This window comes from Cibotium barometz, chromosome 19, assembly GCF_041138505.1.
Source record: "Cibotium barometz isolate CiBa-2024 chromosome 19, ASM4113850v1, whole genome shotgun sequence".
Classification (NCBI taxonomy): Eukaryota; Viridiplantae; Streptophyta; class Polypodiopsida; order Cyatheales; family Cibotiaceae; genus Cibotium; species Cibotium barometz.
In genome coordinates this window covers 44,342,655-44,369,686 of record NC_141064.1, presented here as the reverse complement: position 1 = coordinate 44,369,686, position 27,032 = coordinate 44,342,655, and the positions used below count along the sequence as shown (strand labels likewise).

The following is a 27,032-nucleotide window of genomic DNA, read 5'->3' as shown; positions in this document are numbered from 1 at the left end:
GCTATTGGATGTAAGTGGGTTTTTAAATTGAAACGAACGCTAGATGGTAGTGTTGATCGCTATAAGGCTAGACTTGTTACAATCTCACAGGTGAGCAGGTTTATGCATAGCCTAGGGTCTCAGCATTGGAAGGCAGTTAAACGCATCTTTCGCTACTTGAGTAGCACCATACATCTTGGGTTGTTTTATCCCAAGGGGGGATCGTTGCCGCCAGATTTACATGCTTTTTCGGACTCAGATTGGGCTGGTTGCTATGACACAAGAGTGTCCACAAGTGGTTTTTGTTTCATGCTCGGTAGCTCATGCATATCTTGGTTGAGCAAGAAGCAACCTACTGTGGCCACTTCTAGTTGTGAAGCTGAGTACAGGGCAGCTTTCACAGCTACGGTTGAGTGTGTGTGGCTCAGACGGCTTATGGGCTTACTTGGGTGTCACCTCTATCTACACAGTGACAGTTAGAGCGCATTGGTAGTTGCGAGAAACCCAATTTTTCATGTTCGCACAAAGCACATTGAGGTGCATTATCACTATGTCAGGGAGAGACTCTCAGCAGAGGAGAGATCAGCTTGGTCTATGTGCCAACACAGGACAACCTCGCCGATCTTTTCACAAAGGCGCTTCCTCGTGAGAAGTTCGAAGCTTTCCGCAAAGCTTTGGGCTTGCTCCCCTTTGTGGACTGATCTACTTCGGGCATGGCACTTCCCTATACATGAGTGCCAGCTCTCGTTCACACCATCACTCCCAGGGGGGTTTTGTTGCCATATATATAGGCAGTGATGTGTGTGAAGACACTTAGGACCGCCGGGGCACTTTTTTCCTCTTTAGGAGGTTTTTTCCCCCGGCTTGTATATACGCCCAATATTCTAGGGCTAACTTATCTTTTGTACATTGACACAATCTAATAGATTGTGTGTTGTGTGCATTCTTGCTTCTTCTTCTCCAAGCTTTGTGTGCTTTCTTGTAACCCTAATTCCAACATGAAGTACCACTGCAGGCGTATGGAACATGTCTCATTGACATATGGCACAAGCGCATTGGTCATGTGAATATACGACTGAAGTCTATGTAGGACTGAAATATTGTTGTAAGTTTGCCAAAGTTTAAGGTTGATGGTATGCATAAAGTATGTGAAGCATGATATCTTGGTAAGTAGACCAAACATGCCTTCCCACGTGAAAATCATGTTGGTGCAAGGCCATTGGATGTTATACATTCAGATGTATGGGGACCAACCAAGACTACAACATTTGTAGATTGTAGGTATTATGTTACATTAATTGATTGATCACACACTAGGAAAATTTGGGTTTATTTCATGAAGGAGAAAAGTGAGGTGTTTGCTCACTTTCAGAGATTTAAAGTCTTGGTCGAGAAGGAAAAAGGCACACAAATAAAATGCATGAGATCAAATGGTAGTGGAGAGTATTTATCCAAAGAGTTCAATGATTTCTTGAGAAAACAGGGAATCAAGAGACACTTTACATGCAGGTACACTCCATAACATAATGGTGTCGCAGAAAGGAAAAACAGGCACATTGTAGAAGTGGCATGTGCCTTGGTGTTTGAAAAGAATATGTTATATTATTTTTGGGTAGGAGTAGTAGCAGCTATTGTATACATTATGAACAGGACCCCAACTGCAGCCATTCATAGTATGATGCCTGAACATTGCTAGGTAGGCGAGTAGGAAGATAGGGGTTAGTGCTAGGTCAGTCCTACACATTGAGTCAGTAGAGTGAAAGGTTAGTTCGAGGTCAGCCTTGCACAATGAGTTAGTAGAGTGAAGCTGAAATAGATCTGGAAAGGAAGTGCGCACACACTGGTGTCGGGAATGTTCATGAGAGAGTAATAAGAATACAATGGAGTATGCATGGAGAATGAAGGTAGCTCAAACAGAGCAATGTGGCACCGTGCTGCAGACAGGCCGAAGCTATAGAACACGAAGGACAACTGCATCGTCCAAGAAGACTCCCAGACGAGATTCCACACCAGCTAGAACAACAAATTCAGGAACCACTGAAAAATCAAGAAGATCACCAGGAGCCACAAAACAGGAGGCAGGAAGCTCAAGAAGGAGAAGAACCAGAAGCTGTGGGAAGGATGTCTCTTAAGTACCCTAAGTTCAAGGGTAAGAGTGAGGAGGATCTAGATGCCCACATCTTCACCTTCGAAACCACATTCCTGGCCACCAGGGCCCTGTTTGCCACACAAAAGACAGAGTATTTTGTAACAACGTTGGGTGGCAAGGCCACCAGCAAAGCTAGTATTCACAATATGGTCTCAAGCACTTCTAGACATTTAAAGGTTTGAAAAAAGGCTTCCAGAAAAGATTCAAGAAAGATAAGGCCATAACAAAAGTGCTGGAAAAGCTGCAGAGGCTAACTCAGAAGAAGATGCCAACATAGGACTATATGTAGCTGAATTTCAAGCACTGCTAATGCACCTGGATCAGCCCTCTAGCCATGCTGAGCCAGGTTCGTGAAAGGAATGAGGGAAAAGCTCTAGAAAGCAGTGGCCTCATATGACTTGGATGCCCTCACCTTTGAATAAGTGGTGGCAGGAGTAACCAAAGAGCTAAGGGGATCTTGAAGCAAACAAGAAAAGACCCCAAGAAAAAGAAAAGGAAGAAGGAGGAAGAAACCTTCGAATCAGATTTTAGAGAAGACACCTCAAAATCAGATTTTAGAGAAGACACCTCAAAATCAGAGTCTAGCCAAGAGTTGGATGCCGAAGAGCGAAAGCCCCAGAAAAGAAAGACAGGAAGTAAGCAGTAAATGTTCAGGAAGAACTAAAGGCCACCCTTGCCAAGATTGCTGAAGGACACGCATGATCTAGGATCATACCGGATGTTTGGCGCACAAGGTGTAACAATCAAGGTCACATGAAGGAGGAGTGCCAGAAACACGTAGCCGCCAGGTAGCAGATATGCACTATCTATGGAAGGAACAATCACAATGCAGAAACATGTTTCTACAATACTCTGAACATGAATTCGAGAGTAATGGAAAGGTAGTAGAGCAGTAAGCCCCAACCGCCACCGTCAACCAGGTCGCCCCATAGGAACTCAAATCAACAGACCGTATGGAAGAGGAGGTGGTAGATTTAGGCCAAGGGGAGCTTGTACTGTAATGGTCTAGGACATAGACAAAATGACTGCCCCATTTTTCAGCACCATTAGTAGGAACTGCAAGAGGCAAGGTCGCAAAGGGAGGCGAGGGCCAGTAGGGGCTGATGCTCTAAAGTGAGCTTGGGGAGCCTCAAGGGACATGAGCTCAAAGCATTGGTAATAAGTACCCAACAATTGTTGTGTCTATTACTTCTCCCATTTATGATTGTGTGGAGTTCCTTCTTGGGAGGTGCAGTAGCTCATAACATTAAGTCCCAAGGACAAGAACTTACTAGGAATGGTAATGATAAGCCTAAAGAAAAAACAGTGCACACTTGAGTTATTTTTATTGGGGAAAAAACTTTCGAGAAGCTATTTACATAATACACTAATATTTGAGCATAAATGAAAATTTATTACATTGTAAGAAGAGCACAATGTACCATCTTCTCCTTTGATATGTAATATTGAGCTCCAAGAGCTTCATCATGATAATGAAATAGAACAAATGTTTTTGTGTTATGCAATGCCTCAATTTAAAAACCATTGTGAAAAGCTTGATTCAAGTATTTGTGAAGTAGATAATTCTTATTTGAAAATTTTACTAGAAGAATTTAAAAATGTTTTTACGAAAACATTACCAAAAGGTTTACCTTTGGATAGAGGAATAAATCATTCCATAGAAGTTTTAAAGGATTCAAAGCCAATTAGTAAGTCACCCTATAGAGTCAGTTTGATTGAAAGACAAGAAGTTGGCTGAATATTTAGAACAATGCTTTATTAGGCCAAGTAAGTCTCCCTAGACTTCACCAATATTATTGTTGTGAAGAAAAAAAATGGATCTATGCGCTTGTGCAATCGTGGATTAAACGGATCTATGCACTTGTGCAATCGTGGATTAAATGCAATCACAATAAAAAATAAGTTTCCTATTTCTAGGATAGATGAGTTGTTTGATCAACTCAAAGGTCCTACATATTTTAGTACGATAGATTTAAGGTCTAGATATCATCAAGTAAGAATTAGAATCGAAGATGTGCCAAAAACATCATTTAGGACATCTTTTGGATACTAAGAGTTTTAGTTGTGCCTTTTGGTCTCACTAATGCTCCCGCTACTTCTATGACCATGATGAACACTATACATATTCTTATTTAGGAAAATATGTGGTGGTTTTTATTGATGATATACTAGTCTTTAGTCAATATTAATAAGAACATATTGAGAACCTTAGAAAAGTATTTCAATTATTGAAGAAAAATAAATTATTTGCTAAAAAATCTAAATGCGACTTCTTCAAAAAGAAGTGCAATATCTTGGACACATAGTGATTGAGGAAGGGATTTGTATGGATCTTGATAAAGTTGAAGCTATATTGAGATGGAAGGCCCCATCCAATATAGATGGATTACAAACCTTTTTAGGACTTGTAGGATTCTATGGAAAGTTTATAAGAAATTATGCTAAGATAGCTATTCTAATGACAAATCAGCTTAAAGGAAAAGGAAAACAATTTAGTTAGAATCATGATCAACAAACTAGTTTTGAAAAATTGAAAGTAGAAATAACTACTGGAAACGGATGCTAGTAATTTTATTCTAGGAGTAGTATTATTGCAAAAGGGAAGTCCAATTGCATTTGAAAGTAAAAAGTTGAACAAAGCTCAAAGTAACTATTCAACTTATGGAAAAGAACTATTTGCGATTGTGCATACCCTTAAAAAGTGGTGCCATTATTTGTATGGTGCCAATTTTGAAATATTGTCTTACCATGAAAGTCGTAAATGGTTAAATACTCATTAAAGGAGTTAAGAGAGGTAGGAAAGCTATATGGGCTGAAATCCTACAAGAGTTTGATTTTTAAATCAGATATAAAAAAGAAAAATTTAATATCGTGGATGCTCTAAGTTGAGCACCCATGATAAATGAGTTGCGTTTTGCTTAACTAGAAAGTGAGTTGTTTGCTCACTTAAAAGGAAAATGTGCTAATGACTCTAGCTATCAAGTAATTTGGAATTACTTGATTAAAAAAGATAACTCTCAAATAGAGAGTAAAGAAAATGCAGTTGCTAGTGATATAAGGATGTCACTTAAAGAAGATAGTGGTTTAACGGAATCACTTAAAGAAGGGCCCATAAGTAAAAATGATTGTTGAAAAGTTTTTTCCATCGATAATGGGTACTTGCTATATAAAGGTCACATTTGTGTACCTAAAGAAGAAAATATAAAGGTCACATTTGTGTACCTAAAGAAGAAAATATTCGTGAGAATATTTTACTAAAATGCCATGGTAATCCAAGTGCGGGGCAGCCGAGAATTTCTAAGACCTATGTTGTTGTTAAAAGATAGTTTTATTAGGCAGGTTTAAAGAAGGACATCCAGAATTATGATATAAGATTCCCTAAGTGCCAAGTCAATAAAATTGAGTGCCTGAAAGTAGGTGGAATATTACAACCACTACAAATACCTGAGGGTAAGTGGGAAAGTATTTCTATGGATTTCATAATGGGACTACCCCAAACAAGTAGAGGGCATGATTTAGTGTGGGTAGTAGTGGATAGGTTAACCAAGTTGGTTTTATTTATATCAACTAAAAAATAAGTAAGAACACCAGAATTGGCTAGAATGTTTATCCATCATCTATACAAATTGTATAGATTGCCAGCAAATATAGTAAGCAACTGAGATACAAAGTTTACAAAGCTAGCAAATATAGTGAGCAATCGAGATGCAAAGTTTACAAGCCATTTTTGGAAAGAAGTGTTCAAAAAGTTGGACACTAAACTTAGTATGAGTATATCTGAACATCCACAGATGGACAGGATTAACCCAGTCCTAGAAGGTATGCTTCGAGCATATGTTTGTTATAAGCAAAATATTTTGTAGCCTTTTTCAAAGACATGTAAGAAATGCTAAACATTGCAAAAATCAATATTAAAAGAGCATAGTATTGTGATATTTGTTATGAGAAAGGTAAAGGAAGAGGATTTAGCTTTGAGGAAGGTGGCTTGGTCTATGTATAGGTTTCGGATAAGTCAAAAACTTTAAAAAGTGGAAAAGTTCCAAAGTTAAGTCTAAGGTATTGTGGTCCTTATACAATACTTAAAAAAATTGGAAGTGTAGCTTACAAGGTAGCTTATAAGGATCAGAGTAGCTACACTGAAGAAAAGATTTCTTGAGTTTGTTTTTGAGGATGAAAATTTTTCTTTCAAAGCGGAAGAAATGTTATGAGACTGACAGGAAACACTAAAAGGTAAGACTAGGAAAGATTATTTATATATAAAAGGTTTGCATATAAATATGATTCAGGGGATTTCAAATAGGAAATGCCTAAGAAATGGTTAATAGGCATAAAAGTTAAAGAAATAAATGGTGCACAATGGAAGCCCAAGAGACACAGAAGAGGGCACCCCCTTCTAGGGGTAGTTGAAGAGACATTGGCTAATGAAAAGGCATGATTAGCCAATGAAAGGTCAAGGGGCTTAAGTTGAAAGGTCATGCACCAGTTAGGCCTATATAACCATGAGTTTAGGGTCCATTTGGGATATGGTTGGGTGGAGAATCAAACTACTAGTCTTACAAGTCCTCAAGCTTATGATGCAAGGAGAATTACACAAACTCTTGTGTCTTGCTCTCTTGTGTGCGTGTGTGCGCTTGCAAGGAACTCAAAACCTCACATCCTCTGTAGAAACAACTCCAAGGCCTAATAATATCACCCCTAACCCACAACAACCATGTGCACCATGTTGCACACCAAGGTTTCTATGAAGGAAACAACCCCAAGAATAATAATAGCGAACATTCTATTGGGTCCCAACTAGGCTATTAGAAGTGCAAGGTTTCTACAAAGAAAACAACCCCAAGGCTTAATAATATCCCTCCTAACCCACAACAATCGTGTGCACCATAGCACACCAACTTGCCAGTTAGCAGCTAGAAAGATAAAGCTTAATCAAACACGCCAAAAAAGTCGATGGTGGCCATGACATCAAAGCTCTCCTCGTGGATGGGCAAGCAATTCATCATCTTTGCTTAGTGAGGCCACATGAAGCCGAAACCTTAAAACCATGATATATATATGTAACCTAGCTCTTTGTATTTATTGTATATACTATGGCACAATTTCTCTTGGACCTTCTTCATCGTTCGAGACTATCTCCTAGACTCCCTCTCACATTATAAAAGCTGCATTTGGTCTGCCAAGTACGAAACCGAATGCCAGAGAGCTTGTCTATTTTATTGGTACTAATAGGAGGGCCATGATAGTAAGTAGGTTTTTGATAAGAACCCCAAATTTATGCTGTGCAGGAGTTGTAATGAGATGAATTTTACCTTAAAATTTGAAAAGCCGGAATTTTGCATAGGCTTCAATTTGAGCTAAGTTCTCTGATTTTTAGAAAAGCCCCAAGTCTCTTTTTGCCTTGTTGCTGCCAATATGGCAAATGCAAAGGTATAGAAGAGTCCCAAAATTTATGGACGAGTTATTGATGATATGGCAGGGTAAATGCAAAGGTTTAGAAGAGTCCCAAAATTTATATGGCAGCTGTGCAGCAGGTTGCTGGTTTGTATCTGACAAGTTGGACCAATGTCGAGACGTCCTCTTCAGAGTAGCAGTGAATTGTGAGAACAAGGACCATAGCCACAGGTGCTATATGGGTCGAGCAGGAGGAGGCTCAACAGCAAGGAGATGTTGAAGTGGAGGCGGCGGTGAAGAAGATCGGGCAAACGGCACAGGGCAAAGAGGCTCCGGGGTGGGAAGAGCTAGAGGCGGAGGGGCGGGCGGCCCAGCCAAAGTCTCTACCCCCTTGCTCAGCTGGGTGGCACCACCAAATAGCTGGACAGGGCTATCATAGGAGCTCCACCATGGTGGTGGCGCGACGGGAGGAGGTGGCAGAACAAGACTCCGAGAAGGTTGTGCACAGCCAAGGAATTGGGCGACGAGGGAGACGTCGATGTGAGCTCACGACAAGGCATGTTAAATACAAGGAGAGGTCGCTCTGATACCAAATGAAAGCTACATTGCACGACGGGTTACAGAGGGAAATATGGGTCACTCAACAGAACTGAAGGAAGAGAGAGAGAGAGAGAGAGAGTCAAGCTCGCCACTGCTTGACTCACTACTTAAATGATTGCATGGCACAATGATAATTTGATTAATGATGAAATGAAGTAGAAGCCTTTAATTATATAGGCTTTTCCCAATACCAAACCATTTGACCTTATTTAATGCAAGCTTATCCACCTATAGGAGGTGTTTCACACATTGCTACATACTTTGCCTCCTAAGGGGTTGTTTGCACACATAAGCTCTGAAGTATCCCAACAATTTCTTTTGCCATTCCATGGTCTCCATTTCCCTTTCTTGTTGTACATCATATCGATTTTTTGAGGTTTTATTCATTTTTCTTCTTTGTTTTTGTCTTGTATCTCTTTGAGCTGCTCTCGGAGGAGCTACACGACTGATCGTTAGAGTATCTGCTCTTGTTATGGCTCAATCCCGATCACTCTTAGAAACACATTCACAAGAGCTATGAATGTCATGTGGATCTTTCCAATGGCCAAGCTCGAGCACACTGCTTTAAGAGCTCCACACCTCTGTGGGTAGCAATTTCCATTGCCAACTCCTACGAGCGCTGTCACATTGCCGCATCAGACTACGGGTCCTTCTCCCTTCTCACACCTTAAATCACTCATACACAATCACTAGCATGCATTAGAAAATGATACTATGCATGATGGAGTTGATGGTTTATTGTCTTGTGGATGACTACCATGAGGTTATAAATTGCACATTCTTATAAGGTATATATATATATATATATATATATATATATATATATATATATATGATATTTAGCAAGAGGATTAGAAAGAGCAAGACTCTATTGCACACTGGGAGAGTTTATTGTAATATGACAGAAAGTGACTTATGTATAAGGTCATAAGTGTTCACACAATTAAGTTATGGCCGATCGGGCACCCAAGGCTCAAAAGTGGCCTTGTACTAATACAATGCTTAATCTCATAATACATGCATGAAGTACATTCATAGGGAATCCATTCTAGCTTGTTGTTATAGGCTCTTGGAGTGGGAATCGCCATAGGTATTCTGTTGGACCATTTCTAGGCACCCGTCCAAGTTATAGATTTGGACACAGTTGCTTCATAGATTGATCATGCATGCTTTTGGTGTATGTGTCTTTGCTATTTGATGTAGAAGTATAGTGGCAACTCATGTTAGACCTAAAATAGGTTAACATTCCCTCCTTTCAGCTGATGTCGATCGAGTAGAAAACTTTATTGTGGAGAAAAATTGAGGAGTTGTTTCGTTCATGCTTATGGTGTTGCATGGATGTACAGTTATTGTTCCTCCAGAAGGAATGGGGAAGACTAGTTAGTAAATGATAAAGTTAGTAAATGGGGTGGGGATTTCTGTGAAGTGATTTTATTTTTCTTATCTATCCTTTTTTATTTGTAATCTCATAAGCAAGTTTACATTACTTATTTCAAGTTAGTAATGGTTCTAAGACTTGTTAGCAATGGAGAAGAAGAGATAGAGGGTTTAGAGGAACAATCATTAGAACGAGAGAGTGAATCTTAGTTCTTCATTTGATACATTGAAGTGATGCAAATATAGCTTCTTAATTGTTACTTTCCTTGGTGTTGTAGGACTTTGTTAAATGATCTTGCAGTGATCTTGAACTGGACTTGTCCCTATATTTTTCATCCCATCTGCTTTTTATCTTTTTATATATAATAAATATATTTTGTGCTTTTGCTTAGCACATATACAATGAAGTACATAAAAGTGAATCAAATAAAAGCTTGATGTAGCTATTGTTGAAGCCAAAATTATAGGAGAGGCATGAAAGAATTCTTTTGACTTGCGAGGTTAATGAAATGGGTGTCATTGAGGATAACCTATTGTATAAATATATTTTGTGCTCTTACTAGCAGATATACAATGAAGTACATTAAAGTGAGTCAAATAAACTCTTGATATAGCTACTGTTGAAGCCAAAATCATTTGAGAGGCATGAAAGAATTCTTCTTACTTGTTGCAAGGTTAATGAAATGGGTGTCATTGAGGATAACCTATTGTATTTGGACATTTTAAGGGAAATCTACGTGATGGGTCATATTATTGACTAGCTTTTGTCCACTATGGTCTCCCCATCTAGAGATATACTTGGAAGGATGTTGTTAGTGAAGCTGAGGCACATACAATTTCCACAAAGAAGCTACCAATAGTTAGCCAATTAAAAGAAGAATGGAAAGACAATGAGCTTACCCATTGATGTGATTGGCTATTGGTGACAATATATACTTTTGTCTCTTTTTATCTCTCTTTCTTAAAAATTTTAATTCTTTTTAAAAAAAAAGTTAATAGTGATATCAACAATTGTTAATGTGCATTGAAGTGATCAGAATAATGTGTACTGATCTGGAAGGGTTCCAAAAGCCAGAGTAGTTTTTCATAGCGTGAATAACTTGAGATATTCACATTGATATCAACAATTGTTAATGTGCATTGAAGTGATCAGCATGCATGTGTATTGAAGTGGAAGGGTTCCAAAAACCAGAGAAGTTTTTCACAGCGTGAATAACTCGAGATATTCACATCAAGATATCAACAATTGTTAATGTGCATTGAAGTGATCAGCATGCATGTGTATTGATCTGGAAGGGTTCCAAAAACCAGAGTAGTTTTTCACAGCGTGAATAACTCGAGATATTCACATCAAGCATATGTCAGCATCTTGAGGCACAAGTATTGTAGAATTGTCCACTTATATAAAAGAAGATGTGATCAATGTAAAAAGTGACATTCTTGAACCTTTTTTCTGACCTGAAAACTAGGCTCGTTTTTCATGACAAAAATCTTGACGGCATGATTAACCTGAGATATTCACATCGAATAGATGTTAGCATCTTGAGGCACAATTGTGTTAGAATGGTTCACTTATGCAAAAAAAAAAAAGATGTCATCAATTATGTTTGGTTCACTTATGCAAAAGAAAATGTGATCAATGTGAAAAGTGACATTCTTGAACCTTTTTAAACATGAAAAACCATACTAGTTTTTCACGACATGAATATCTTGAGATATTCACATCTAAATTTTTTTATAGTTCGAACCCTTTTCATGTATGTTTATATTACAGATCACTCAGATGGTGGATAGTGGTTAGTAAATCATGTGATGCATATGATTAGTATGACGTGAATAACTAGGGTGGCATATTCATGCACAAGTTTTAGGAGAAATTCACAACTAAAAGTAAGTATTTTGATGCAAAATGATGTTAAATGTACATCCTAAGGTTAAAGAAGAAGAAAGGTATGAGAATCGACTATTCATTGAGATTTTGGCTTGCCATGAAAAAACAGATTGGTTATTCATGGCACAAATATCTTGAGATATTCACTCTGATTTTTGGTCATGGAAGTAGATGAGAAATATAGTATTATGATTGGGAAGGTGTAATTGAGCTTGTCTATGAGTTTTCCTTTGAAATAGAGAAGGTTTTTTTGGCGTTCAAAGACCACACTGGTTTTTCACGGTGTGAAGATTAACATTGGTTTTTCATGCCAAATGAACTTTTTAATTTCTTGCTTTTGAGGTGATTTAGTGGTTCACCTAATTCATTGAGAAGGGATAGGAATGATTCATGATACTCTTGGAACACCTTTTTTGGACGTAAAAAACTTCAGATACTCACGATCGTTCTTCGTAAACTTCCATTGGATTTAATGCCAATTAAAATTTTTTATCTCATGATTTTGAGTTTATTTTGTGCAACATCTTATCATTGTGAAGACCTTGGTATGATTTTCACTGCTTTTGAAACACCTTTCTCAGATGTGAAAAACTTTAGATATGCATGGTCGTGAACTTCCATTGGTTTTTGATGTCAACTAAACTTAAGTTTTTCCTTCTTTTGAGGTGATGCTATATTTTGTGATCCTTTGGACAAGCTAGGTATGATTTTCACATTACTTTTTTTTGATGTGAAAAACTCGAGATACGATCGTGAACTTTCCCTTATTTTTCATGCTAGCTAAACTTTTGACTATCATGCTTTTGAGTTGCTTTCATGATTCTTCTAGTCATTGTGGGCTGCTAAGAATGATATTGATCCTTTTGGAGTAACTTTTTTGGGTGTGAAAAATGTTTTTTTCATGGCGTGGCTATTGGAGGAAAGTCGCATGTGAACATAAGGGCTTTCGATGTAGAAGGTAAGTTTTCAAGTTGAGGAGATTTTGGGAGGTGCCTTGTAGCCTTTTTGCTCAGCATCATATAGATCTTTTAGTGTCAGATCCTCTCTGCCACAAAATGGTATCACCATCTTCGTGTTGTGGATCTTCAAGGTGATTGTATTGCTAATGAAGCATGGTTTAGCATTGGTAGCAATAATCCATGCCTGTCTCAGAACTAAGTCTATTTTCAATAATACAAACTCAATCACAAAGAAGGGGTTTAGTTTCCATGTGGATCATATGTTCAAAATTCCCCAAACATGGTATATTCATGTCCCCTGCATGAAGGAAATCCACTCAGGATGAGCTTATAACCTAGGTTGGCCCAATAATTCCCATAGTTCATGAGATTATGTTCACACCATGGATAAAGTGTGTTGATATTTACAAATGATTTAAATCCTACATCAAATCTTGGAAGATTTACAGGAGGGTTTAGGTGTAGGGAAAAAAGTGTGTCCAATGAGGATACAACATCCAATGTGTCATCTTCCTCATCTGATGAGGAAAAGATACTACCATCTGGCCGTGAAGAAAGAGAGCAAATAGATCCCAATCAGCTACCCCAAAAGTTGCCCGAATATCCAAACCCAATCAAGGAGAAGGGAAAGCTAAAGGCTGCTTAGGAGTTGGTCGGGGTTGTCAAGCTCAGATGATGGAGGAGAAACCTCAAGCAATTCAACCTGTAGGAAGTTTCTCTAGGCCTAACATACAATCAACCGAGGAAACCCAGGAGCTTAACAAAAACCCCAATCAAGAGTTCAAGCTCACACAACAATAACTACATACTTCGAATGGCTGCTAGCAAAAATGGAAAAGATGAGCACATAATCTGTGATGGTAGCTTCCATGAGTAGGATCATGTGGTGGCCTATCAATAAGCCATGCGAGTGAAGATAAGGTGTTCAATTATTATTTTAAAAAAAATAACCTTAAGGTTTTGAGAAGGGTAGTATAAAAATACTTCAACAAGCTTATGTTCACATGGAGGTGGGTTTCTTGATTACATATGAAACAAGTGCTCTTCCCCATTAGATATGGATTGGATGAGCCATGTAGAGCCTATATTTTATGGTGCCCACCATGTTGCAGCATAAAATTCTTGAGAGTGTCATGTGTTGTGTGTGCCCCACTTGAGGCATTGTTGTATTGTATGAGGGTGCCCTGCCTAGGCCACGACGAAGAGCCTTAAAATGGATGTAATCTCTTACCCCATTTATGAGGGTCCTGTATTCGAGCCTAGGGACCTCAAAATGAATGTATTTGTGGTGTGCATTGAGTTGTGCATGTATGGCGATGCACTTTGTGGGCACACGAGTGTCCAAAAAGCACTTGGATGGCTCTGCCTGAGCAAAATGGTGCTAGAAATGGGCACATGGGTGTCCAAAAAGTACTTGGGTGGCTCTGCCCGAGAAAAATGATGGTGCTCGAAATGGACTTAAGGTGTCTAGGTTAGCTAGACACACACACACACTTGAATACTCTAATTTGCATTGAGGGAGAGTGTTGAGGTTGGCAATGCCAAATTATGGAGATTGAGAGATGAGTTGGTCAAATTGATTAGAGAGAGAGTTAGTTCACACCTAATTTTACATTGAGGAGGGGTGTTGAAATGTGCAATGTAAAATAAAGCTCAAGTTATTTCGTTGAGTGTGTGGATGCACCTTAGACGTGCAAGATATTATCTTATTGTGGAAAGACAAGAATGCCACATGAGATATTGTGTAAATGGTGAGAGCCACATAAAAGAATGTGGAAAAGGGATTGCCACATGACATGATGATATGTAAAGAAGATTGGGCTAGAGGTTATCTATATTAGAAGCCTTTCATTGTATGATTCATAACATATTGCAAATACAAGGGGTTGAGTGTGCCTATCTTGTCCACCTCTCATTAGTGTGCAATTAACATTATGGAGTTTCTTGATTACTATATGGTTAATATGTGATTAGCACTAGGCTTCGTGTGATTCTTAACATGGCTCACACCAGTCCTTGACCCACCTCCCCCTTACTGGGTAGGGGTTTTTACCAAACATGATATGCTGATAGCAGTCCATGATGGTGCAGATGGAGGCACCCTCATGACCTTTTCTATTGTGCTTCAAGGAAGATTGATCCATTGCCCCCCTCGACTAAGGACCATCGATTTCACTTTACATAGAGTGAGAGTGATCAGGTTTCATGGCCATAGATGTCACATCAACCCTCCCCCGACCAAAGTGGCTAGAGAGAGATTACGTAGATTACGATTATGGGAGAGGTGACGCATTGGGATCTCGACGAGTAGAAACGACACAATCCCTTTGCCCATGAGGATGCTGACATCACAAATTTCTCTTCTTTGTTAACCCAATGATTATAGGTACATAAGAGTGTCATTCCCCAGTTTTCTATCATTATGTATGCGAGTGGTCACACTGTTGTGGTTAAGTTTTGACAAGACCTAAGGTGGCCTATTGGGCCCATCCATTCCTTCCTCGTTTAGCCATCACCTAGAAGAGCCATGCGTAACTAAGATTTGGAAGGTTACTTACTCCCACTTCTATGTGTGTTCTCACAACTCCTGCCAACCTAGACTAATACAAGGTTGTTCAATGCATGGAAATCTTTCCACAAGTTTTAAATTTAGCATATGGTTCCTTGACTATGAGAAGAGACTAGTCAAGCCTCTTCATCACTTTATCATCTTGAATCGGTGAAGGGGTTTATCTTTAAATGGTGATTTGTGGTGGCCAGTTAGCAAAAGTTAGTGAGGAAGTCAATGGGCAAGTCAACACATAAGTTGGTAAGTGAGTTGATGGGGAATCAAGTTCTACCTTTTCTACTCTCACTAGATGCTTTCATTCTCAAAGAAGCAGTTCCTTGTGCATACTTCCTTCCACGTGCTACCACAATGAGAAGCTCGATGAGAGAATGCTCTTCTTTTGGGACTCATACTTTCAAACTAACCCCCCCCCCCCCCCCCAAAAAAAAGGACATTCTCTTTTGGAATCGAATACCCAAATCTTGAAATTTTATTGGAAAGATTGATGTACAATCATATGGGAGCTAGGGATTGGTACAAAGAAGGGGTGCATGCACACGTGTGTGTGTGTGTGAGAGAGAGGACATGGGATGTACTTTTCACACTATACCCAAACCAACAGACCACATGATGCATACTCCTTAAGATGGCACCGAAGTGCAAGGAATAGGACTTGAACCCTATGTGTAATCCACTATGAGAGAGAGAGAGAGAGAGAGAGAGAGGACATGGCGTGAACCTTTTCACACTATACCCAAACCAACGGACCACATGATGCATACTCCATAAGATAGCACCGAAGTGCAAGGAAAAGGACTTGAACCCTATGTGTAATCCACTATGAGAGAGAGAGAGAGAGAGAGAGAGAGAGAGAGAGAGAGAGAATGGTTTATACGAGAATGGTTTATACTTGCACAAGTATATTGAAATTTGGTTAATGTTGCGAGCTTGTCAATGTGCCACATGGCATTTTTAAAGTAAATGTTGCGAGCTTGTCAATGTGCCACATGGCATTTTTAAAGTAAAGCTCAATTCCCCCTCCTCATTGGCAAGGTTCGATTGAAATTGATGACCTGTCTCTCCTGGGATCCAATGGTGTCCCTGCCCTTCTTTAGCCAACCTAACCACCCATATCCCACCAACCCCCTCTGGAATCAGGCAGAGAAGGTGAAGACGTTTGTGTCGTAGTGGGAAATCCAAAATCACCTCAATTGTACAAAGAATGGATGTGAACATGTATCTGATAATAGGAATACAATTACTAGGCTACTAGTGCTTGCACGAAGGACTAGCTACTTAGTTCAGTGGAGATCTTCTGCAGTCTGTGGTGATGGGGCAAGCAGTCTACAGAAGGGATGACAGCGTGCACTACAACTCTTCGGGCGCTTTGGCACAAGGAGGTGCTGTTGCCTGACCCTGCGGCCGGCACCAAGTTGATGTCTTCAAGGAAAAGGTTCTTGCAAGGCGCGACCTTGCTGCATGCCAGCTTGATCGCTTGGTTTGTCGCTGAGGTTCCCCATATGTTCCTGTAGAAGATCTGGCTCAGTTGCACCGCAGAAATCTGCCACATTCACAAGCATGGCAAGGATTCAAGCCCAAGGTCACTGATTTCCAAGCCTGATGCGTAAAATGTTGCACTGGGTTGTGAGAGAGTGTCTGTGAGCATGTGAGTGTGTGCGATTGTGTGTGTGTGTGTGTTGTTTTGTGCAAGCGAGAGCGCGTGCATGCGTGTGGGTGTGCGCTTGCGAGTATGCGAGTGGGTGGAGTGTGTGTGTGTGTGTGAAAGAGAGAGAGAGAGAGACCTCATTCACTGAACATGAAGACCGGGAATCACAGTAATGTTGATCTATAATGATGGGGTGTGACACATTGTTCATTCGTACATTTTCAAAACGAAAACCGATGGCTGATCCTGTGCCATTCTACAGAAAAGCAAATTGCAACACAACTTGTTATTACCCTGGCTTGCTAGAGAATTAATGTGAAGTTTGAGAGTCTTGCCAATGGGTGTGTAGCCTAGCTGTGTGGGTTTGTGACCAGGAAAGTGGAGGTCCTGAGTTCGAATCCCCACAGGCTCCCGAGCTGGGCCGTTTGCGGCCATACTTGTACCGGCTTCCGGCGGGAGACCAAGCCACCTTCGGGTGGGCACTCAAGTTGCTACTACAAAAGGATTTACTCGATGAAAAAAAAGAACTTTGAGAATCTTCATCACTCACTTGCCAAGTTTTGATCTGAAGCCCATTAGAAGTGCCTGTAAGAATCGCTCCATCAACTACAACAAGGGAAACGTGGACATCACTTCCTCTTTTTCCGAGGCTCCCAATGCTGCACAATACCAAACCAGTTAAGCATATATTGATATTTAGCACACTCCTCTTTACTGGTCTTAAGAAAATTGTTCAGTTTATGATTAGCAAAAACCTTTGCTATACTTGCTGATGTGAGAACAAGACAGGAGGCACATTGCACACCTGATCCCATGCCCAGGTCCACATCTGATATTCTTTATCCGTATGTCAGAAGAACCGCTCACTATTGATATACAGTCATCACCTGCACACCATCCATTTTGAATCCACATTTAAAACATATCAGATCTCATGTCTAGCCATATTGCTTGACAACTGCTAGTTATCAGATGGCAGCAGTGACAATGGTGCTCAACAGCTAAGTAGCAACACGCTCTTCAGCCTTAAACCATGAAAAATGACTTGAAATGTACCAGTTCCTATCCAACTGTCCTGGATCAGGACATTCTGCGTTGCCGAGATATGTATACCATCTGTGTTTGGACTGTCAGCTGGCGCATCCACTTGCAGATTGACCGCTTGAACCCTGTAGCAGTTTGCAAACTTTATATGGATCTGAGGGCTGTTCACACTCCGCAAATTCCTCACCTTCAAGTTGTGAACTGCACTAAATCTCAAAGCCTACAAGTAACAACACAACACAATATATGCCTTAAGCAGCCAGAATGTAATACGAAAGGTACCAGCCAGGATTCATAAACAGTAAAAAGCTCCAAACCAAGTGAAAATTCCAACATTGATGTATGCCTATGCTGGCCATCACCAAGCCAACTTTAGCTTCTATGAACATTGATATATGTCCATCACTTGCATGAACAAAACACCTCCATAGAAAGTTCTATGTGACTTACTGTAGGTGCGTCATGGCATTTCTGCATACAGCCACACATGCCCTCACTTCAATTAGCAGAGAGTCTATGCATGCAATGATGATGAAGTTAAACATAAAATTAGCCATTACATGATTCATTATTATTTGACTAGGATAAAAGATGAAAAGAAAATTTGGTTGTACATTTGTCTTTTTCTTTTTGCAAGATTGTGCCCACCATTGTTGGCCTTGTCCATCTATAGTACCCCCTCCTTCCACCATAAGGTTATTCATGTTACTAAAATGAAGCCAAGCATTTGAATTTGACTTGTTCTGCGTGTAAGGTTCAGCAGGCGCAATCAAAGTTCCAGCCAGCTGCAAAGTTTGACAAGGAAAACTTTTTGTATTTCAACATCAAGTTGGGTGGAAAAAGGGGGCACAGGGGGGCGCGGTGAGGGGGAGGGGGGATTAAAGTTCACTTTCCAAAAACATGTGATATCATGTGCGTGCAAAGGGTATTTATGAAAATCCTTACCTATGAACACTAGCCATAGAAAATGACCCTGTTTTCTATGCAAACTTACAATTTTATTCAAGGAAACACATACAATTGCCCCTTATACAATAGCTTGTTGTGTGCTTGTAATAGAAATATATCTATAAAATCCCTTAGGTTGAACCCACAGCCTACCTCTACCAGGAGGCTGCTCCTGCAAGGGCCCTTGAAATTGAGAGGGCGCAAAAGATAAGTTCTACCCTCGGGAATCATTAAGACGGCAGAGTCCAAGGCACAGGCATCGCTCCATGCATCTGCAAAAGCCTGCAACACATATTCCACTTCATTAAATGAGTGTTTTGAACCTGCATGGCGATGTCACCTGTATATAGTTCACAATCAAAGGGGCGATGAATATATGGATCAGACAGAAAGTAGATATGACAAGAGGATTGATGAGCTTTTATATACTCTTCCATTTTACACATGTTGTGTGTGTTTGTGTGCTCACATGTGCAAATGTGTGTAGCACGCACATACATATTTGTATATGTACATAAAATAACATATGTAGTAAGAAAATGGTATAACTTGATCATTCATATATATCATCACTTTGCATGTGTGCATACAAGTGTACATATAGGCATGCATATATCACATGACACCAAAGTGGACTTGATCAGGCCTGCGCATCATCAATTTGCAAGTGTGCATACATGGATACAGATAGGCATGTATATGCAGAACCATGCGCAAACTCTTTTGTAATCATACAAATGGTTTGCTTGACGATACCTGGGTATCATCTGTTAGCCCATCACCCATTGCACCATACCAGTCGACGCTCACAATGTTGTACGGAGACCACCCTCTACCATCACCCTGGGTGTCATCTGTTAGCCCACCATACCAGTTGACACTTACAATGTTGTACGGATACCACTCTCGACCATCATCACCCCCACATTGAGGGTCATCTCGCCCGAACCCATCAACGATGCTACACAACCCATTGCTGGAAGAAGATTTTGGACAAGGCCAAATCCCAGCTTCTGCGGCTACATTTCTGTGATTGAGCTGCACACACACAATGCTGAAAACCATAAGGGTGCCCACATTGAGCCTTGTCAATAAGCCAGCAACAAAGTATGGCTCCTCCATGTATAAGATTTTACAAACATGGGATGGTACCATACAGTTTTGTTCAAAAATGCAAGCTTCTGACGCAGAGTGTAAGCAGGCCACAATCATACCCTTTATATAATGAAGTGGAGTACAAACTGAAAAAAGTGCTTGAGAACAAAGGCAAGCACAAAAGGTCTTTCTAAAGCTTTCATCTAAGCTGGACCCCGTCAATTCCATAGTTTTTACACATGATTACTGCCGATAACAAAATTGGATTAGGACCTTAGATTAGCTTTCAAAATCAGATTAAGAGACCCAAAAGGCCAAGAGACCATAACCCAAAAGAACCCTAGACTAGCTCTGCCAATCAAAATAAGAGCCCAGAAAAGGACCCAGTAACCTGCAAGATTACGTTTGATATTAGAACCAAAATTAGTCATTCACCTGTATTTCTCATTCCAGAGCTTGATTGTTGGTGGGCGATCTCCATTTGTGGACAGTTGAACGCCTTGATCAGAGGGTGTGATTAATGTGTTAATCAGGTAGATGAAATGGCCAGAAAGGCTGTGTATCTGACACCGCCCAAAAACAGAACCTCTCCAACCGCCCACAAGCTTGCAATGAGAAGTGAAACAAAATCGCCCTCAATGTCCTTTCACATCACTATTCACTCTACTATTCATAACTCTACTTTTAAAAAGAGGACGACAAAAAGAAAACCATAGATATTTTTTATTTTTAATGACAAAAATTCCTATGGATTCACACCAATACCAATATTTTTTTTTCTGTAATAAAGGAATATATTCTAGCTTGTGGATGTTCTCCTCATTGTCACTATCATCAACTTCGATATCAATTGGAATGTCTTTATCTTTTTCAATTTCTTTACCCGGTCTATGTGTTTGCTCTTCCTCCATTATTTCAATTGTTTGCTTATTTGTCTTATAAGAATTCTCTACTATTTCATCTTCATTAAAGGCATACCGCAAATCGTCAACTTCATCCTCATTTCTTTTCCATCTGTTCATAAACCAATCTAATCTTGGATGTGAAGCATCAAAATTTTGTTTATTAATAAAAATATCAAAGATATCTTTCATTGTTGTGTTGGATGGGTACACCATTGTCCTCCATAAAGCATCAACTTTTTGAAGCTCCATTCCTCTTCCTTGATATGGTGTTATCCAATTAGAAGACGGGTAGTACTTTCCTGTCTTGATCATTTTATGAATGGTGGTGCAGAAATTATTGCCTAAAGGATGCTTTAAATAGAACTTCCAAAACATCAATGCTCTATCAAAAATGTTTGTTGGAGTAAGACAAACTTTGTTCTTCAAATCATCTGCACCATATTGCATGTAAATTTCTATTCCCTTTGAAATATCTTCAGCACTAATATTATGCGACACATTTTTGTAATGAGGCTTATCAATATCTTTCATACAATAGCCTATCATACCATGAAATGTGTGCATGTTCTTCTGCCTTAATGCTCTACACATTACAATGCCACCAATGGGATTATTCTTATCCCAACCAAGATACTTTTTTATGAGCTTATTAACTGCAATTATTGACTTTGCATGAATTCTAATGACCATTTGATAATGTAAATGGAAAACTGTGCCTCCTCTTTCCAATGAGCAACTACCAGCAAGGCATTCCTTTGTGATAAAATCATGAAGATTATTTAGTAATGCTTCATCAATGTCAATACCACCTAATGATATTGTCACACTTAGCTCAAGCACTTTCAAGTTGACATTGGATTGATCTAACATTGCATCTTCATTAGATAACTTCTTTGGTCTTCCACGATTTTTCTTAGGTTCTATGCTTGAAACTTCATGGCCTTCATTAGTTGAATTTATATATTTTCCAGTTGTTGATTCTCTTGCTCTTTTTTTCATTTTTGACATTTCACTATATAATAAAAAAGAAAAAATAGGTTAATAATTCAGAATACATATAGTCAAATTAGTGATAATACAATTGTGGAAAGAAACATTAATGTATTTGATTGCCTAATTTTAAGAAAATTATATTCATGAAAGATAGGATTATCAAATGGATTAATAAAATTACCTCATATAATCAATTCAGATGTGGCCGGACCTGATTGCAAAAGCGAAGGATGGTGGACTGGACGTTATATAAACCTACGTCTTCTGGAACGCTCACGAGCCACAACAAGGAACCGTAAGTAATTACGATATTTTTAATCAATCAATTGAAAAAATTATCTGATCTTACAATTTAACCAACGGGGGACGTGTGTTTGATATAACATTAATATACTTAATAAAAGGGGAAATATGGCGGTGGATGACGAATAGTGGTCCTCCCACGCGCTAAGGAAGAAGCAGCCTCTTGAGACCTTATACTAGCGTCTGCACGCGCACACAGAAAGACAGAGAGAGATAAGGGGAGGGGACAGATTTCTTAGCGCATCAGGAAGTGAAGCGGCTTTGTTAGAGCAGCGTGGTGTCGTTAACGCACCGCGGGGTGGTGTCGTTTTCTTCGTGTTTGGTGCACCTTGTGTGTAAACGCTACGTTTTATGGTGATGAACGAGCTAGTCGTACCTGCTGTCGTTAAGTTGATGTTACAATTTCATTGGTTTGCTAAGCTTCTGTAATCAAGTTTTGATTTTCTTCGTGAGCAGGCCCCCATGGAAACACGAAGAAAATCTGGTGTGCGCTCCGACGCCGCCGGTGTGCGCTGGAGAGGTGACCATGAGAGGTGGGAGGCCGAGATCACCATTCCTAACGCCCTGCTGAGGGCCATGCAGGCACAGGAGGAGGCGAACCGGATGCCGCGGAGGAAAAGGCTCCTGACGCTGGGCAGTTTCCTAACTGAACGCCAAGCCGCCAGGGCTTTTGATGCGGCCGTGGCATGTCTCAATTTCAACTCCGCCAGAGCGCCGGACGTTCCTCAACCTAACTGCAAGAGAAAGCGGGCCTCCAACTACGAGCCACCTGTAATGGTGAGTGAAGAAGAGGTGCTCAGAGCAAGTCAGGCGGCTCAACCAGGTTTCCTCATCTCCCAAGAGCACATTGTGTTGTTTTCTCGGGCCGTCTCGCTGAGGCACAGTTTCCCGCTTACGCGCTGGACAAGCCTCTACCGACCCAACGGAACTCTTTGCAAAAGGGCCAGCCGCAGCAGCAGGTAGAAGGGACGTAGCGCTTCACCACTACTCTGGCAGCACCACTTTTATTCACTATTTAACTCGACGCATTGATAATGTGTTGCGTCCATTTTTACTAAATAGGGGCAACTAGATTACCGTAGTCTCACGCCACTCACAGCCTTAATTTTCTCATCACTTGTAGCTAGCATTTTAAGCTCTGAATGCATACGTTTACCTGCAATTCTGCCCTAATGCGTAGTGAAATTTGAAGCAATTTGCCCCTCTTCTCTCTCTCTCTCTCTCTCTCTCTCTCTCTCTCTCTCTCTCTCTCTCTGTGCGCCCTTCTGGTCATTTCTCCCTCATTTCTTATTAGTTCTAATCTGGGCCTCAAATAAAATACACAGCGAAATCAATTTAAAAAAAAACACGAATAAATTACCCAGCGACAGCGAGATGACGAATGCGAATTGAAGCTCCTAAGTGAATTTAAAAAACTTGAATAAAATACACAGCGAGATCAATTTAAAAAAAACGAATAAATTACCCAGCGACAGCGAGATGACGAATGCAGCACGAATTGAAGCTCCTAAGTGAATTAAAAAAAACTCAAATAAAATACAAAGCGAGATCAATTAAAAAAAACGAAAAAATTACCCAGCGAGATGACGAATACAAATCCGCCTGCACGGTCAATAAAAAAAACTTGAATAAAATAACCAGCGAGATGACGAATGCACACCTTGAAATTCTGCCGTCGTTGTATTCCGTTCTTGCAAAGATCAGCGAATAGGGGCACACAATCAGCGAGTAGAGAGAGAGAGGGGGAGAGAAAGGGGTGGCGATAGTGGTTGAGAGAGGCCGGTTGCCAAAAAGTTACGGTTGGAGAAAAACCTTAATTAATAAGGTTACTAAAAAATTTAATACTTAAGATTTTTTGAACCTTAGGTTTTTAGATTCCACTAATTAATGAATTTTATTTATCGCTCATTGTGTGCCCCTATTAGAGAGATATCTGCAAAAAAGAGATATCTAGAAGATAAATGGTCAAATTCACGGTAACACCTTCAAATTCAAACTTTGCAAAACGGGAATGACCAAGCATGGCTCACATGAGTACAAGATACGGTTAGTCTCAGGCTTCAACCAGCCTTGACTTACAATAGACATTCACTTTGGGGCTTTTTTTTTTGGCCGCACTCCAAAGAAATACAGTCAGTTTTTAGAAGGGAAAAAAATAACTAAATTTTTAAAGGACAGTTTTCAAATCATAAAAAATTAATGGTGGAAAGGTGGAGTTGTTTTGGAAGATTAATCAAGCTTTGAAGCCAATTAATCAAGCTTTGAAGCCACTGCGGCTAGCAATTGGGCTCTGAGCTCAGCAGCGGGACAAGGGATGAGGACCTGAGTGCACACACCAAACGTGTTAGAGGAGGAAAGCACCGACCGCCATATATATATATATATATAGGAGGAAAATATTCTGAGTGTTACCTTTGCGTGAATCGCGTACACAAAAGCGTCGCTGCTTTGCGACCAGTTGGCGCTGATAACATCAAGGCCCCGGTCACATGCAATGCTCATAATCCTTGAAAAGAGCCCAGGACTCAACCTTTCAAAACACCCAATGCTGATGTTTATAAAACCAACCCCTTCTGCAACACACACCCTCACCACAGGGGCCGCCTCACCTCCACAATCACCATCATTACCGTTAACGACATCATTAACATCATCATCGATTCTAACTACATCCTTATTAGCTTCAGGAATCTTGCCACTCTTAATTGTCAAATTTTGCCCACTGTTAATTACACTGCCGTCTGCTGTACTCTGCGTGTGATTAACCTTCATCTTCTTACTTGACTCCTTGATTAAGGACCTTAATATGCTCGCCTTGGCTTGCAGCACCTTCAGCTTGTTCTGCAGCGACGCAATGTACGCACAGGCTTCATCGATCACTACGCACCGATCATAATTCTGCACAGAATTTCATCACGTTGACAATCAGGCTTATTCAATATTTTCTACCATACAAGTACACTCTTACAATTTACTGAGTACCTGGCAAAAGAGGAACTCGTTTGGGAGCAGCGCTCGCAAGTTGTAGAAGAGGCGAGTCATCCTTTTACGTCGAATGCTCTCGCAAAGCACATTAGCGCTCTTTCTCTTAATCTTACTGGAACTTACGGGAAAAGCTGTCTGCAGCTTCTTACACTCGGTATGGGTAGGCTCATCATAATTCTGAACTCTTTTGCTCCTAATTACACCACCTGCCTGCCATGCCAATGAGTTTTTCTTATCACATTTAAAGGGCTTAGCTGCATTTGGCGAGGGCAATAGCAATGAACAGCTCTTGGTGTTAACTACTGGCGATGGCAGCAAATTGGAGGAGGTGAGCTTGCTTAATTTGCTAGAGATTAGTGGATAATCACCTTGGTCAAGCTTATTCTCTCTCTCTGTAATGCATTGCATGGAAAGAGTAGGAGATGGAGAACAAGGATGATTGATTTCACGAGTGGAGTCAGAGCTCTTACAGACGTATTGGCCATGTTGATCAAGACCTAATTGACCCCATATCTCATCAAGCTGCTGCTCAGCGATGTTGTTGGGGTAGCTATCATAACAGCAAGGTTCCATGATTCCATGCGGAAGCTCAGAGCAATGATCAGCAAGGCAATCAAGGAATGGATTAAGGTGGGCAAGGTTAGCATCAAGAGAAAGTGCAGACTGATCATGATGGTCGAAGCGCTCATCGAGCATACAGACGGTGTGGAAGGGCGAAGACAAAGAGGCCATGTTAGGGGAGGCAGCTACGCTATGTCTAGTGGATGATGATAACACGTACGGAAGTTCAGAGCAATGATCAGCAAGGCAATCAAGGAATGGATTAAGGTGGGTAAGGTTAGCATCAAGAGAAAGTGCAGACTGGTCATGATGGTCGAAGCGCTCATCGAGCATACAGACGGTGTGGAAGGGCGAAGACAAAGAGGCCATGCTAGGGGAGGCAGCTACGCAATGTCTAGTGGATGATGGTAACACGTACAAGAGGTATGGTTTGTGCGTATATATAACCTTGTCCTTCAGGCTGGAGATTGAGAGAGTGTGACACTGCGTGTGTGTGTGTGTGTGGGCGGGTGTGAGAGAGAGAGAGAGAGATAGAGAGAGAGAGGACCTTGTGTCTGAGTGTGCGCCGCCGTATAATACAAAACACGACTGGAGATTGAGAGAGTGTGACACTGCGTCTGTGTGTGTGGGGGGGCGGGGGGGTGTGTGTGTGTATGCGAGAGAGAGAGAGAGAGGAGTCAGGACCTTGTGTCTGGGTGTGTGGGGGCTTGTGTGTGTATGCGAGAGAGAGAGAGAGAGAGAGAGAGAGAGGAGTCAGGACCTTGTGTCTGGGTGTGCGCCGCCGTATGATACAAAACACAGTACATTCAATTCAACTTCTAACAAGTCCTATCACCTCACCTGTGTTCACAACTGCACGGATCTAGCTGCATTAAGGCTTTCTTGGCAGTGTTTGGGGAAAATATATATTTGGAGGAAACAAAAGGATAACCGACAAATCAAGCATTAAATTATCGAGGCTTACATTTTTATCAAAATTACAACTGTTTTGGTGAAAGGTCTCTATTTTATGTAACTCTTTTCTAAGTTCTTAATATAAAAAGTTATTTCGTTGAAAAAAAATTATAACTATTTTACCATTAATCTCTACCATCTAAAAATCCTTTTGGATGCAAGTCTAAGGGGAAGTTCCCAAATATTGGGGCCAAACGTTTTTTTTATTAATATATTAATAAGGGTCCCAAATTTTGTTCATTAATTCATTAGTTTGGGAGGGAGAACCTTAGTTTGAGCCTTAGTTTAGGAAAAGTTAATAGACCTTACGTAGAAGTCAATTTTCTTATAAATGAAGATGATGTGCACGTTGGAACTGGAGGCTTCTGGGAAAACATTGCTAAACAATAGGTTGTGACCTGTGAGAGAGAGCACGATGCGAAGGAGAGACGGAAGGGGAGGTAGCGATGAGGGAGGCAGGGAGGTAGAGATGCGGGAGGCAGGGAGGTAGCAATGAGACAAGCGAAGCCAGAGGTGGTGAGACAAGCATGGTGAGACAGGCGTGGTGAGGGAAGCAAAGCTAGAGGGGAGGTAGGCCAAGGAGAGGCGGAGGGGGAGGTGGCGATGAGGGATGCATAAGCGAAGCGATAGGGGGGGGGCTACGATGAGTGGCACAGGGAGGTAATCGAAGGACCTTTAGATTTC

General features: G+C 40.5%; 3 protein-coding genes across 8 annotated transcripts; all 3 read right to left on the bottom strand.

Moving 5' to 3' along the window:
- Positions 1-15,794: 15,794 nt before the first annotated feature.
- LOC147628644 (putative polygalacturonase At1g80170) lies at positions 15,795-20,300 on the bottom strand. Of its 6 annotated transcripts, none has more exons than XM_086813847.1 (11): positions 20,083-20,300; positions 19,767-19,893; positions 19,309-19,606; positions 18,706-18,834; positions 18,219-18,389; positions 18,055-18,075; positions 17,617-17,824; positions 17,366-17,447; positions 17,111-17,219; positions 16,697-16,816; positions 15,795-16,455 (listed from the first exon to the last, which is right to left on the bottom strand). In XM_086813847.1, the coding sequence occupies exons 3-11, from the start codon at positions 19,336-19,338 to the stop codon at positions 16,183-16,185; spliced, it is 1,143 nt and encodes a 380-aa protein (XP_086669973.1). In that variant the 5' UTR covers positions 19,339-19,606; positions 19,767-19,893; positions 20,083-20,300; the 3' UTR covers positions 15,795-16,182. The 6 variants fall into 6 exon arrangements, with proteins under 6 accessions (XP_086669973.1, XP_086669971.1, XP_086669972.1 ...); XM_086813845.1 differs by having other exon boundaries at positions 19,309-19,590; XM_086813846.1 differs by lacking the exon at positions 19,767-19,893.
- Positions 19,993-21,422, bottom strand: LOC147628643 (uncharacterized). Its single transcript, XM_086813076.1, has 2 exons — positions 20,626-21,422; positions 19,993-20,038 (listed from the first exon to the last, which is right to left on the bottom strand). The coding sequence occupies exons 1-2, from the start codon at positions 21,420-21,422 to the stop codon at positions 19,993-19,995; spliced, it is 843 nt and encodes a 280-aa protein (XP_086669202.1).
- A 2,437-nt stretch (positions 21,423-23,859) lies between these two features.
- On the bottom strand, positions 23,860-25,894 carry LOC147628642 (uncharacterized). The gene is made up of 3 exons (XM_086814215.1): positions 24,831-25,894; positions 24,261-24,746; positions 23,860-24,170 (listed from the first exon to the last, which is right to left on the bottom strand). Exons 1-3 carry the CDS (start codon positions 25,761-25,763, stop codon positions 24,099-24,101), a joined length of 1,491 nt encoding a protein of 496 aa, XP_086670341.1. The 5' UTR covers positions 25,764-25,894; the 3' UTR covers positions 23,860-24,098.
- Between the last annotated feature and the right edge of the window lie 1,138 nt (positions 25,895-27,032).

Coding starts and splice junctions, on each gene's coding strand:
- LOC147628642 (XM_086814215.1), bottom strand. CDS start 25,763: ATGGCCTCTTTGTCTTCGCCCTTCCACACCGTCTGTATGCTCGATGAG. Junction 24,747..24,830: donor ACGAGTTCCTCTTTTGCCAG/GTACTCAGTAAA, acceptor AATTCTGTGCAG/AATTATGATCGGTGCGTAGT. Junction 24,171..24,260: donor TGTACGCGATTCACGCAAAG/GTAACACTCAGA, acceptor GTGTGCACTCAG/GTCCTCATCCCTTGTCCCGC.
- LOC147628644 (XM_086813843.1), bottom strand. CDS start 19,707: ATGGTACCATCCCATGTTTGTAAAATCTTATACATGGAGGAGCCATAC. Junction 18,835..19,308: donor GGCTAACAGATGATACCCAG/GTATCGTCAAGC, acceptor TATGTGTTGCAG/GCTTTTGCAGATGCATGGAG. Junction 17,825..18,054: donor AATGCCATGACGCACCTACA/GTAAGTCACATA, acceptor TGTTACTTGTAG/GCTTTGAGATTTAGTGCAGT.
- LOC147628643 (XM_086813076.1), bottom strand. CDS start 21,422: ATGTTAGATCAATCCAATGTCAACTTGAAAGTGCTTGAGCTAAGTGTG. Junction 20,039..20,625: donor GATGAAGTTGACGATTTGCG/GTATGCCTTTAA, acceptor GTAATCTTGCAG/GTTACTGGGTCCTTTTCTGG.